At 43.2% G+C, this 14,000-nt stretch overlaps 1 protein-coding gene across 2 annotated transcripts in view; it reads left to right on the forward strand.

The window, feature by feature from the left end:
- The first annotated feature begins 11,852 nt into the window (after positions 1–11,852).
- The window catches only part of LMTK2 (lemur tyrosine kinase 2), a 111,206-nt gene continuing 109,058 nt past the window's right edge, over positions 11,853–14,000 (forward strand). Inside the window, exon 1 of one of the 2 annotated variants that reach the window (XM_045389466.2) lies at positions 11,853–12,268. In XM_045389466.2, coding sequence (XP_045245401.2) covers positions 12,169–12,268 — 100 coding nt within the window. In that variant the 5' untranslated portion in view covers positions 11,853–12,168. The remainder of the gene's footprint in view (positions 12,269–14,000) is intronic. The other variant, XM_045389467.3, reaches the window with a different exon arrangement.

A 14,000-nucleotide genomic window follows, 5' to 3' on the forward strand; every position in this document is an offset into this window, starting at 1 on the left:
CCTTTTATTATTGATTTCTAATTTCATTCTACTCTTGTCAGAGAACACATACTTTATTAGATTTTAATCCTTCTAAATTTATTGAGCCTTTAAAAGTGGCCCCAAATATGGTCTATTCTGAAGAATGTTCCATATGCATTTGAGAAGAATATATATTCTTCTGTTCTTGAATGGAGTGTATTATAGATGTCTGTTGGTCTAGCTGATTTATGGTGTTGTTCAAGTCTGCTATGTCCTTGCTTTCTACCCAGTTGTTCTCTCTATTACCAAAAAGTGGGGTATTGAAGTCTAAAGTATTATTTTTGAATTGTATATTTCTTTCTTCAATTCTGTCAGTTTTTGCTTCATGTATTTTGAAACCGTGTAGTTAGGTGCATGTTTCTACATAATTGCAATATCTTCTTGATAGATTGACCATCATTATAAAATGTCCTTCTTTTTCTTGTTGTTGTTTCAAATTCTATTGTCTGATATTAGTATAGCCACTCCACCTCTCTTTTCGATGCTTTTTGCCTGGTTTTCTTTTATCTCACTTTAAATTTATTTTGCTTTGAATCTAAAATGTGTCTCTAGTTGACAGCATATAGTTGAATGATGTTTTCCTACTCATTCTGCCAATCTCTACCTTTTGATTAGAGTGATAAGTCCATTTCCATCTAATGTAATTATCAATAAGATAGGATGAAGATGATGATGATAATTTATAAATTTTTTTAAAGTAAGGTTCTCACTCTGTCACTCAGGCTGGAGTGCAGTTGTGCAATTATAGCTCATTGCAGCCTCAAACTCCTGGACTCAAACAATCCTTTCACCTCAGCCTTCTGAGAAGCTAGGATTACATTTACATGCTACCACACCCAGCTAATTTAAACAATTTTTGTAGAGATGGAGCCTCACTATGTTGTCCAGGGTGATCTCAAACTCTGGGCTCAAGTGATCCTCCTGCCTTGGCCTCCCAGATTCCTAGGAGTACAGGTGTGAGTCACTGTGCTGGTCATCAGCAAAATAGGATTATGTCTGTCATTTTGCTATGTGTTTTCTATATGTCTTATGTGCTTTTTATTCCTCTATTCCTCCATTACTGCCCACTTTTGTGTAAAGTAGATATTTTCTAGTATACAATTTTAATTCACTTGTTGCTTATTTTTAAATATATTTTTTGAGTTTTCCTAGTGGTTGCCCTGGAGATTACAATTAACATAATACCCTAAACAAGCTAGATATGATTAATACCAGCTTAATTTCAATAGTGTTTAAAACTTTGCTCCAGTGCAGCTCTCTTCCCACATCCATCTTTTGTGCTATTATTGTCATACAAATTACATCTTTATACATTACAAGTCCCTCTGCCAGTTTTATAATTGTTGCTTTATGTAGTAGTCTTTTAAATCAGATAGGAGAAAAGAGTTATAAATATATAAAGAATATTTATATTCTTATATTTAGTGATATAGTTTCCTTCTCCTTGTGTTTTTTATTTCTTTATGTGAATTCAAGTTTCTGAATCGTGACTTTTTATTTCTGCTTAAAGGACTCCCTTTAGTATCTCTTGTAATAAAAGTTATTAGCAACAATTTCACTCTGTTTTTGTGTATTTGAAAATGTCTTGATATTTATTTTATTTTTCAAGTTTTACTGGACATACAATTCTTGTTTGACAGTCTTTGTCTTCCAGCTCTTTAACATGTCAGTACTTTGAATTTGTTGTCCCACAGCCTTCTGGCCTCCATGGTTTCTGACGAAAGTCAGCTGTTAATCTCATTGTGGAACTTCTATACATAATGAAGTTCTTTTTCATGTTGCTTTCTAGATTTTCTCTTTGTTTTTGTCTTTGAACAGTTGACTATGATGTGCCCAGATGTAGATCTCTTTAAGTTAATCCTACTTGGAGTTATTTGAGCTTCTTGGATGTGTAGCCCAACACTTATGACATTTGGGCGATTTTTGCCCATTATTTCTTCAAATGTACACATTTTTTCCCTTTCTTTCTATTCTCTCCTTCTGGGATTCCCCCACTTCATGTATTTTGGTACGCTCAATGGCATCCCACAGAGCTTTCAGGCTTTGTCATTTTTTTTTCTTTTAAAATAAGCTTTTGGGCTGGATGTGGTGGCTTATGCCTGTAATCCCAGCACTTTGGGAGGCTGAGACAGGTGGATCACAAGGTCAGGAATTCAAAACCAGTTTGACCAAGATGGTGAAACCCTGTCTCTACTAAAAATACAAACATTAGCTGGGCACAGTGGTACGTGCCTGTAATCTCAGCTACTTAGGAGGCTGAAGCAGGAGAATTGCTTGAACTTGGGCTTCAGAGGTTGCAGTGAGCCAAGCCAAGATCATGCCACTGCACTCCAACCTGGGTGAAAGAGTGAGACTCCATCTCAAAAACAATAATAAATAAAAATAAGTTTTTGATAGTTTCAGATTTATAGAAAGGTATGAAGCTAGTACAGAGAATTCCTATATAGCCCACACCCAATTTTTCCTGTTATTACTTTACATTAATGTGGTATATTTGTTATCATTAATGAATAGCTATGGATATATTATTGTAACTAAAGCCCATATCTTATTCAGGTTTCCCTAGTTTTCATCTAACGTCATTTTTCTGTTCCAAGATCCTATTTTGGATACCACATTATATTTAGTTATCATGTCTCCTTAGACTCCTCTTGGCCATGACAATTTCTCAGACTTTCTTTGTTTTTCATGACCCTGACATTAAAAAAAAATTTTTTTAAATAACCAAATACTTGCAACAAATGACCTTGGCATTTTTGAAGACTACTGGTCAGGTACTTTGTAGAATGTCCCTTAATTGGGATTTGTCTGATGCAACTAATGTTGTATATTGAGAATGAAGACCACAGTTCATCACATCATATCAAAAATACACAGTATCATGACTTAACATTGTTGATGCAGACCTTGATCATCTACCTGAGGTAGAGTTTGTCAGGTTTCTCTACACTTTGGTACAGCTACTCCTCCCAACCCCAACCATACTTTGTTCATTTTTATTCATTTGGTTTTCTTTCTGCTCCTCAGACTGGATGATCTCAATTTGCCTATTTTCAAGTTCATTGATGCTTTCTTCTGTCAGCTCAAATCTGCTATTGAGTCCTTCTAGTGAGTTTTAAATCTCAGTTATTGTACTTTTCAACTCCAGAATTTGTATTTGGTTCTTTTTAAAGTAACTGCTATCTCTTTGTCAATATTCTCTTTTTTTAAGTAGTTGTGTGCACAGGTAATGAACTCCTTGTTTTTGAAGTACAATTCAATAGTTTTAAATATATTTACAGATATGTGGAACCATCATTACAATAAATTTTAGAACATTTTCATTATCCCCCAAAGAAATTCCATACCCATTAGCAGTCATTCTTCATTTCTTCCCCATCCTGTCAGCCCTAGGTAATCACTAATCTATTCCCTTCCCTCTTCAGTGTCTGTCAAACACTAACTTACTTTCTGTCTGTATGGATTTGCCTATGCTAGACATTTCATAAAATTTGAATCATGCAGTATTTGGTCTTCTGACTAGCTTTGTTCACTAAGCATGATATATTTAAACTTTACCATGGTGTACCACATATCAGTACTTCATTCCCTTCTTTATTGGTGACTAATAGTCTATTTTAAGGATATATCATATTTTGCTAATCCATTCATCAGTTGATGGACATCTGGGTTATTTCTACATTTGGGCTATTACAAATAATTCTACTATGAACATTTGTGGAAAAGGTTTTACACAGACATACATCTTCAATACTATTAGGTATACACCAGGAATATAACTGCTGGGTAATATTGTACCTCTGTGTTTAACATTTTAAGGAACTACTAGACTTTTCCAAAGCAGCCATACCATGTTACATTCTCATTTGTAATGCATGAGAGTTCCAACTTTTCTACATTCTCACCCATCTTGTGTCTTATATTTTAAAAATTAGACCTGTCTTTTTATAAACTAAAACCATTCTATTGTGCATGAAGTGGCATTGATTTGCATTTTCCTGATGCCTAATGATGTTGAACATCTTTTCATTTGTTTATTGTTCATCTGTATATCTTCTTTGAAGACATGTGTATTCATACCCTTTTGCCTAGTTCTTAATTGGGCTGGTTGGGTACAGTGGCTCATGCCTGTAATCCTGGCACTTTGGGAGGCTGAGGCAGGTGGATCATTTGAGGTCAGGGGTTCAAGACCAGCCTGGCCAACATGGTGAAACCCTGTCTCTACCAAAAATACAAAAATTAGCTGAGTGCTGTGGCACACACCTATAGTCCCAGCCTCTTGGGAGGCTAAGGCAGGAGAATCACTCGAACCCAGAAGGCAGAGGTTGCAGTGAGCCAAGATTGTGCTACTGCACTCCAGCCTGGGTGACAAAGTCAGACTCTGTCTCAAAGAAAAAAAAAGTAATTGGGCTATTTGTCTTCTCGTCACTGAGTTGTTAAGAGTTCTTTTTGTTCTTTTTATTTTTTATTTTTGGTATTTGTTTTATTTGGGAGGTATTTTGCTTGTTTTCTTATTTTTTATTTATTTTATTTTCTGAGATTTGGTTTTGCTATTTGTGCAGGCTGGTCTTGAACTCTCAGGCTCAAGCAATCCTCCTGCCTCAGCCTCCCAAGTAGCTGGAATTATAGGCATGTGCTGCTATGCCTACTTGTAAGAGTTCTTTCTGTATTCTAGATGCAAGTATCTTATCATATACCTGAATTCACATATTTCCTTTCATTTTGGGGGTTATCTTTTTACTTTCTTGGTTGTACTCTTTGAATCACAAAAGTTTTAAATTTTGAAGCCAAATTTATTTATTTATTTTTTGTTTGCTTGTGCTTATAGTATCCTATCTCTGAAACAAACCTAATCCAAAGTAATAAGGATCTATGCCTACATTTTCTTGTAAGATTTTCATAGTTTTAGCTTTTGCATTAGGTTCTTGATCTATTTTTAGTTAATTTGTGTACATGATGTTAGATAGGAGCCTATCATCATCATTCCTTAGCATGTGGATATCCACTGTTCTCACAGCATTTTGTAAGAAACTATGCTTTTCCATTGAATTGTCCTACACCCTGGTTGAAAATCAATTGACTGTCAATCTTGAGATTTATTTGTAGACTTATAATTCTATTGCTTTGATGTATATATGCCAGTGCCACACTGTTTTGATTACTATAGTTTTGGAATATATTTTGAAGTCAGAAAATGTGAATCCTCCAACTTTGTCTCCTGAACCCTGCCCAAGATTGTTTTGACTATTCTGGGGCCCTTTCATTTCCATATGAATCTTAGGATCAGCTTCTCAATTTCTGAAAAGAATCCAGATGGAATGGATGGGAAACACATTAGCTCTATAGATCAATTTGGAGAGTATTGCCTTAACAATATTGTCTTTTGATCCAGAAACATGGGATGTCTTTCCATTTATTGAGGTCTTCTTTATTGTTTTTCAACCTTTAATTCTTTAGACATATTTATAAAAATAATTATTATTTAATTATAATAATTATAATTTAAAGTCTTTGTCTATTAAGTCCAACTTCTCAGCATCTGATATGGTTTGGCTTTGTGTCCCCACTGAAATCTCATCTTGAATTGTACTTCCCATGTGTTGTGGGAGGGACCTGGTGGAGGATAATTGAATCATGGGGGCAGTTTCCCCCATACTGTTCTTGTGGTAGTGAATAAGTCTCACAAGATCTGATGGTTTTATTGGGGTGGTTCCGCTTTTGTGTCTTCCTCATTCCCTCTTTGCCTGCTGCCATCCATGTAAGATAGGATTTGCTCCTCTTTGCCTTCTGCCATGATTGTGAGGCTTCCCCAGCCACATGGAACCGTAAGTCCAATTAAATCTCTTTCTTTCTTTTCTTTTCTTTTTTTTTCTTTTTGAGACAGAGTTTTGCTCTGTTGCCCAGGCTGGAGTGCAGTGGCGCCATCTTGGTTCACTGCAAGCTCTACCTCTTGGGTTCACGCCATTCTCTCATCTCAGCCTCCTGAGTATCTGGGACTACAGGCGCCTGCCACCACGCCTGCTTAATTTCGGTTTTGTCATTTTAGTAGATATGGGGTTTCACTGTGTTAGCCAGGATGGTCTCCTTGATCTCCTGACCTCATGATCTGCCCGCCTCAGCCTCCCAAAGTGCTGGGATTACAGGCATGACCACTGCGCCAGGCCATTAAATCTCTTTCTTTTGTAAATTGCCCAGTCTCCGTGGGTATCTCTTTATGAGCAGCATGAAAATGGACTAATGCAGAATCCTCAGGAAAAGTTTCTGTTGTCTAATTTTTCATCCTGTGTATGAAGCATGTTTTCTTGTTTCTTTTTCTGTCTTGTAACCATGTTTTGAAAACTGGACATTTAAAATTGCATAATGTGGTAACTCTGGAAATCAGTTTTCCCTGATATTCCCCTTCCCCAGGGTTTGCATTGTTGTTGCTGTTTGTTATTGCTGCTGCTGCCATCATTCATTTTTAAAGGGGCTTTCCTGGTCTAATTCTGTATTTTGAAAAATTTGTGAATGGCCACCAAAGTCTCTGTTTCGTTAGCTTAGTGGTCAGCTAGTGACTACAGAGATTTCCTTAAATTCTTTTTTTTTTTTTTTTGATATAGAGTTTTGCCCTCGTTGCCCAGGCTGCATTGCAATGGTGTGATCTTGGCTCACTGCAACCTCCGCCTCCTGGGTCCAAGTGATTTTCCTGCCTCAGCCTCCCGAGTAGCTGGGATTATAGGTGCGTGCCACCATGCCCAGCTAATATTTATATTTTTAGTAGAGATGGGTTTTGACCATGTTGGACAGGCTGGTCTCAAACTCCTGACCTCTGGTGGTCTGCCCATCTTAGCCTCCCAAAGTGCTGGGATTACAGGCGTGTGCCACTGCACCTGTCCTTCTTAAATTCTTTGAGCCAATATGTCTCCCTGGTTTTGCTAAGCATCTCTGTGTGTTGGAGCATGCATTTGATGCTCTGGCAGTTTAAAATTCTCCCCCAGTCCTCACTTTCTGCTTGCACAGCCTCATGATCAGCAAGGAATGAGAAACGAGGGCCTTCTCATGTATTTCTTAGCCACGTTCATAGCCTTGTACATGCACATGGCTTTCTAGATTTCCAAGAATATGATGGATCTTTTCAAAGCTCCCACTGACATATTATTCCCTAGAGTTTTAAGTTTCTCATCAGCCAACTGGTATCACTGGCTCAGGCAATTGCAATGTTAAACAGTTATCACTGATTATTTTCAACAAACAGGATAGGACTGTTTGCACTGAGGCATTTCTGAGTCATATAAAATGAAGAAAAGCCCTGAAAATAGTGCCTTTCCAGGAAGCGGCCAGACAGCTCAGATAGTCACAGTTCTTTGGGGATACAGGTTTTGGGGGTGCGCCAAACCTATTCTGCCCCATCTGGTAGCTGCTAGGCTGCTTATTTCCACAGTTCCCATGGTCGTGAAGCTGCTGGTTTTCAAGGCTATCACAGAGGTGGGGAGAGAAGAATGGAAATAGGGCAAGTAAAAATTCCATGAAGCTCATTGTTCTTATGAGATTTGGCCGTTTTTCTTTTCTTAAGGAACAGGGTTTCACTATGTAGCACAGGCTGGAGTGCAGTGGTGCAATCACAGTTCATGCAGCCTCAAATTTCTGGGCTCAAGCAATCCTCCCACCTGAGCCTGCCAAAGTGCTGGGACTACAGGCATGTGCCACTGTGCCTGGCTAATTATTTATTTTTAGTAGAGATGGGGGTCTCTCTCTGTTGCCCAGGCTGATCTCAAACTCCCAGGCTCAGGTGATCCTCCGACCTCGGCCTCCCAAAGTGTTGGTATTACAGGTGTGAGCCACCACACCTGGCCTCAGCCATTTTTCTTTAACAAATTGACTCATGATATTGCAAACCTTTGGCAAATTCCTAGAGTTCTGAAGAAGTTTATGTGGACAATTTTGCCAGGGTTCTTCTTGCCTTCCATTCTTCAACTATCAGTCCATTCTTGCATTGCTATAAGGAAATACCCAAGATTGGGTAATGTATAAAGAAAGGAGGTTTAATTGGCATATGATTCTACAAGTTGTACAGGAAGCATGATGCTGGAATCCTCTTGGCTTGCTTCGGAAAACTTACTATGATAGCAGTAGGCAAAGGGGGAGCGAGGCATCTCACATGGTGGGAGCAGTAGCGAGAGAGAGAGAGAGAGGGAGGAGGTGCTACACACTTTTTAAACAACTAGATCTCGTCAAAGCTCACTCACCATCACAAGAATGGCACCAAGAGGATGGTGCTGAACCATTCATGAGAAACCTCTCCCATGATCTGATCACCTCCTACCAGGCCCCACCTCCAACACTGGGGATTACATCTCCACACATGAGTCTGGGTGGGGACACAAATCCAAATCATATCAAAATGCTTCCCTCATGACCTTTGTTTTTAATATAATTTAATTATGCATTTACATAATTTATTTATTTATTTATTTTTGAGATGGAGTCTCACTCTGTTGTCCAGGTTGGAGTGCAACGGCGTGATCTCAGCTCACTGCAACCTCCGCCTCCCGGGTTCAAGTGATTCTCCTGCCTCTGCCTCCTGAGTAGCTGGGATTACAGGAGTCTGCCACCATGCCCGGCTAATTTTTGTATTCTTAGTAGAAATGGGGTTTCACCATTTTGGCCTGGCTGGCCTTGAACTCCTGACCTCAAGGGATCCACCCATCTAGGCCTCCCAAAGTGCTGGGATTACAGGCGTAAGCCACTGCCTATAACTTAAATTTTAACAATGGCTGTGTTGAACAACCAGTGTGCAAAATTCCTGAACATTGAACAATTGGCTTTCATGAGTGGGCACCAGCAGCTCCAGGACCCCACCAACAGGGCCTCCTGGGTGCCCCATTTGATCCAGCTGAGCTCTGTGAACCTTTAGAGTATCTGCTAGGTGCCAGAGCTCCAGAAGTGCTCATCCAATACTAAGCTGACTCCACATCCTTCAGCATCCAGGCCTCAACCAGAGCTTGTTGGCAGGACAGACACTGGCAGGAGGGTCTTCCAAGTGATGGCTTGGCATGAAGGAAAACTTGAAAGAGGCTGGGCCCTTGCAAGAATGGCTGTAAAGGGCTGGGCGTGGTGGCTCATGCCTGTAATCTCAACACTTTGAGAAGCCGAAGTGGGCAGATCACTTGAGGTCAGAAGTTCGAGACCAGCCTGGTCAACATGGTGAAACCCCGTCTCTCCTAAAAATACAAAAATTAGCCAGGTGTGTTGGCGGGCGCCTATAACCCCAGCTACTCAGGAGGCGGAGGTGGGAAAACCACTTGAGCCTGTGAGGCAGAGGTTGCAGTAAGCCAAGATTACACCACTGCACTCCAGCCTGGGTGACAGAGCGACACTGTTTCAAAAAAGAAAAAAAAAGTGGTCGGGCGCGGTGGCTCGCACCTGTAATCCCAGCACTTTGGGAGGCCGAGGCGGGCGGATCACAAGGTCAGGAGATCGAGATCATCCTGGCTAACATGATGAAACTGCGTCACTACTAAAAATACAAAAAAAAAAAAAAAAAAAAAAAAAAAATTAGCCGGGCGTGGCAGCAGGCACTAAAGGCTGTTTTCTGACTTCCAGGTGAAACTAAACAAGCCAACAGGTTTTTGTTTGTTTAATAACATCTTTAACTGGAAGTCTTCAAGTATTGGATAAAGGCATAGATGGTGAGGTGGGTGGTGGGGCAAAGGCTGCCTTTAGACATCCTCTGTGGGATGTGTACTATAACCCCTGTTCTGTGAAAGAGGCAAAGAAGTTTTGTGTGTGTGTGTGTGTTTTTTTTTAACTTTTGGGCTTGCTCAAATAATAGCAAAATCTACTTTGGGATTGTGGTCCGACGTGCTGTTGGAGTGCACTTTAGTTGTAAATAACCACTCCCAGGATTATCAGGCAAGGCCTTCCTTAGGCCAGCACTGCGGCAGGCAGCCACAAGTCTCCTCACAGTACACACGTGTGGGTGTCCCTGGCTTCTTTGAACTCAAAGGGAGAAGCTTCCTGATAGAAGTAGAAGTATAGGCCGGGCGCGGTGGCTCATGCCTGTAATCCCAGCACTCTGAGAGACCGAAGTGGGCGGATCACGAGGTCAAGAGATCAAGACCATCCTGGCCAACATGGTGAAATTCCGTCTCTACTAAAAATACAAAAATTAGCTGGGCATGGTGGTGGGCGCCTGTAGTCCCAGTTGCTCTGGAGGCTGAGGCAGGAGAATCGCTTGAACCCAGGAGGCGGAGGTTGCAGTGAGCTGAGATCACACCACTGCATTCTAACCTGGTGACAGAGCGAGACTCTGTCTCAAAAAAAAAAAAAAAAGAAAAAGAAAAAGAAGTAGGAGTACAACAGGGTGGTTGTGTCTCTTTCCTAGACCTTTGCCTTCCTTATTGATTCCACAAAGAATCAGCAGAAAGCCGTGAACTATTTTTTTTAAGACAGAGTCTTGCTGTGTTGCCCAGGCTGGAGTGCAGTAGTGCGATCTCAGGTCACTGCAACCTCCACCTCCTGGGTTCGAGCAATTCTCCTGCCTCAGCCTCCCAAGCAGCTGGGATTACAGGTGCACGCCACCATGCCTGGCTAATATTTTTTGTATTTTTAGTAGAGACGGGGTTTAACCATGTTGGTCAGGCTGGTCTCGAACTCCTGGCCTTAAGTGATTCACCCACCTCGGCCTCCCAAAGTGCTGAGATTACAGGCGTGAGCCACCATGCCCGGCCAAGCCATGGACTTTTAAATTCAATGTTTCTCGTTCCAGCTGTTTGTCTTATTAGATATTTATTGGCTTGCTTCAATCATCCAACAAATATTCCCTGGGCATCATCTGTGTGTCCAGCGCTGTGTTAACATCACCGACAGCTGTCATTTAGGATGGACATTTGGGGAGTTCGGAGAATTGGGGAGGTTACCCTGTTGCCAGGTGGCAAAGTCCCATCTGATAAGATTGAAATCAGCTCCTCTCATGCACACACTGAACCACAGCGCCTCTCCAGAAAAGCTTGGCATTTTCTCAACCCCCATGTCTCTGACCACTATATTACTTGTGTTTGGAGAGTGCTTTCTCTATCCTCTCTGCAGGACTGTGTTCTCACCTCAACTGTTGGTGGGGAGAAGGCCACCCCTGGGAGCTGCTCTGCCCTGGTACCTGGGACCAGGACTATGCACCATTGCTTTAGAGAACACCTGCTCCAACCCAGGTCCTGCACCAGGGATTTCCCCCCAGCTGAATCAGGGAGCTTACAACCACGGGTCAATAGGACACAGCAGCTGGGATAGCAGTCCATACAGGGCCAGGGCGGGCCATTAAGGAGATGACAGTCATTTCTCCTAGAGAGTCATGGATGAAGTCATATGTCAGTTGAGTCTCGACAGATGAAAGGAAGAGTGTGTGCCAGGTGGACAAGAGGCAACAGCTTGAGCTCAGGAGGTGAGTCAGTGGGTGACGCTGGGAGAGGCATTCTCTTCTTGATCAATTCAAGTGAAAAGCCCAAAGCTGTTGGATGGCTGAGAGGATGTGTAGGTCAACTTAACGAGAAGAGCCTAAAACAGCTCTGACAAGTAAAAAAAAAAAAAGGCAGAAGACAGGCCTATTTTTGCATGTTATAAAACACTTAGAAAAAAATATCAGGATGATTGTCATGGTTTTCTTTACATTTTCCTGTATTTTTCAATTTAAAATAATTGTTGGTGTTACCTGCTGCCCACGCACTCTTCCGTCTGCAGGGGGCGCACCGGCCGCCACCGCTCACTCCTTCAGGGTGATGGGCGGGGCCTCCTGGGCCGGTGTGGACTGACGAGTGGCTGGCCGCCCTGTCCATCTCGACGTCCCGCCCCCGCGCTACGTCACATGACGCAGCCCATCATGGCGGCGGGAGCGCGGCTGCCCGGGCCCGCCGCTCCGCAGGGCTGCTGCCGTTGCTGCTGTTGAGAGGCGGCGGCGGCGGCGCAGGCGGGAAGGATGGTGTTTCTGCGACTGGAGCGGCAGGTGCGGACCGGGAGCCGGACCGAGGTTTGGCAGAAGCAACGCGTGCTCAGGAGCAGCCGGCGCGGGTGCCGCTGAGGCAGCGGAGGGAGGCAGGACCGACTGACGGGCGAACGGACGGACGGACGGACGGAAGGCGACTAGAGAGCCGGCCCCGGAGCCGCGCCGTGGGCGAGATGCCGGGGCCGCCGGCGTTGCGGCGGCGGCTGTTGCTGCTGCTGGTCCTCCTGTTCGCTGGCAGTGCCGGGGCCGCGCCACTTCCGCAAACAGGTGCAGGTGAGCGGGCCCGCCGTGGGGACGGGGCTGCGGGAACAGGGCTGCGGGGTCCTCGGCGTGAGGGGGAGGGGACGGCAGGGCCGGGCCGGCCTCGGCGCCGAGGGATCGGAGGGCCTGCCCGGGGCGGGAATCCCAGGGAGGTGAGTGATTAGGGAGATTTCTGCCGCAGGGGCGTGGGATGGGGGGGCGGGGGCGAGACAACGTCGTTGGGGCTGGGGAGGGCGGCGGGCGAGGTGGCAGCCACCGACCCCTCCCGGGATAGGCTGCGGTACCGGCCCTGGACCTGTTGCCTTAAGGTTCTCAGCTTATATCGCTTCCTGGCAGTTCAGCTTCCCTTTCCAGATGTCACCTGCCTCTTGTGCGTTTTTCTCGCATCTCATAGTAAGAACCGTTTCTTAGCCCTAATCGCACTTAAATGCAAATAACTTGGCGAGCTGTGCGGAGTTTGTTTCGCTCCTTGCAACTTATTCTGAAGTTGTAAATTGATTTTAGACTCTGTGCTTTTTATTCGGAATGTATCTCCGGGGATGAGAAGGAAACAACCATAAATATTTCTATTTTAGGAAGCCAGTGATTAGAGTAGCAGGCGTTGAATAACTATTGACAAACTGGCTTAAGGGTGATGGAAGTTTCTATTTTAGCTAACGTCAGTGTATGATTTTCTTCCCCCCGCCCCCCCCCCCCCGCATTTTCTCAACATCGTTTTTATTTGGGGTTTATTTTCCTAAATAAAACTTCAACCCAAGAAGACATCCAAAGTTGTGTCATTTTTCTAAAAAGGAAAAAAAAAATGTAGGCTAACTTGGCGTTATTGCCTGCCGCCATTATCTTTGAAATGGGGAAAGATTGAACTTTCATACATTCGTAGAATATTAGAGTTAGAAGAGACCTTAAAGAAAATTTAGACTAATTTCTTCGTTATGTAGTAGGAAATACTGGGGGTGTTGGGTCAGATGACCTACCCAAGGTGACACAGCTTCATTGTAGGCAGAGCCCCAAACCCAGGTCTTAGATACCTCTAGTTGTATGATTTTTTTTCCCATTTCATTTCAAGTCTTATAACTGTTTCGGAATACTTTTGAGGTCAAGAGTTATTTTGGAATAATGTTAATTGGGTAGAATGTGGATGTACTGTCTCCAGTAAAGACATATTTTTCAAACAAATCTGCGATGAAAGCTACATGTAATTGCTTCCAGAGCTACATCAGGGTAGCTGTCATTGAGTGCCCTTTAGTTGAACGTTAAATGTCCTCATTGTACCGTATAATGTAGCACTAAATTTCTGTCACTGCCTTAGATCAAATACTTGTGAGGTGAATTCCGTTTTCTGGTCTGATAGATAAGAAGAGTGAATGTTATCAGATGTGTATAGGCAACACCGGTAAGAGTCACAGAAGGGGCCGGGCGCGGTGGCTCAAGCCTGTAATCCCAGCACTTTGGGAGGCCGAGGCGGGTGGATCACGAGGTCAGGAGATCGAGACTATCCTGGCTAACATGGTGAAACCCCGTCTCTACTAAAAATACAAAAAACTAGCCGGGCGTGGTGGCGGGCGCCTGTAGTCTCAGCTACTTGGGAGGCTGAGGCGGGAGAATGGCGTGAACCCGGGAGGCGGAGCTTGCAGTGAGCCGAGATCACGCCACTGCACTCCAGCCTGGGAGACACAGCGAGACTCCGTCTCAAAAAAAAAAAAAAAAAAAAAAAAAAGAGTCACAGAAGGTACCTGGGAAATAA

Source organism: Macaca fascicularis, chromosome 3, assembly GCF_037993035.2.
Source record: "Macaca fascicularis isolate 582-1 chromosome 3, T2T-MFA8v1.1".
NCBI lineage: Eukaryota > Metazoa > Chordata > Mammalia > Primates > Cercopithecidae > Macaca > Macaca fascicularis.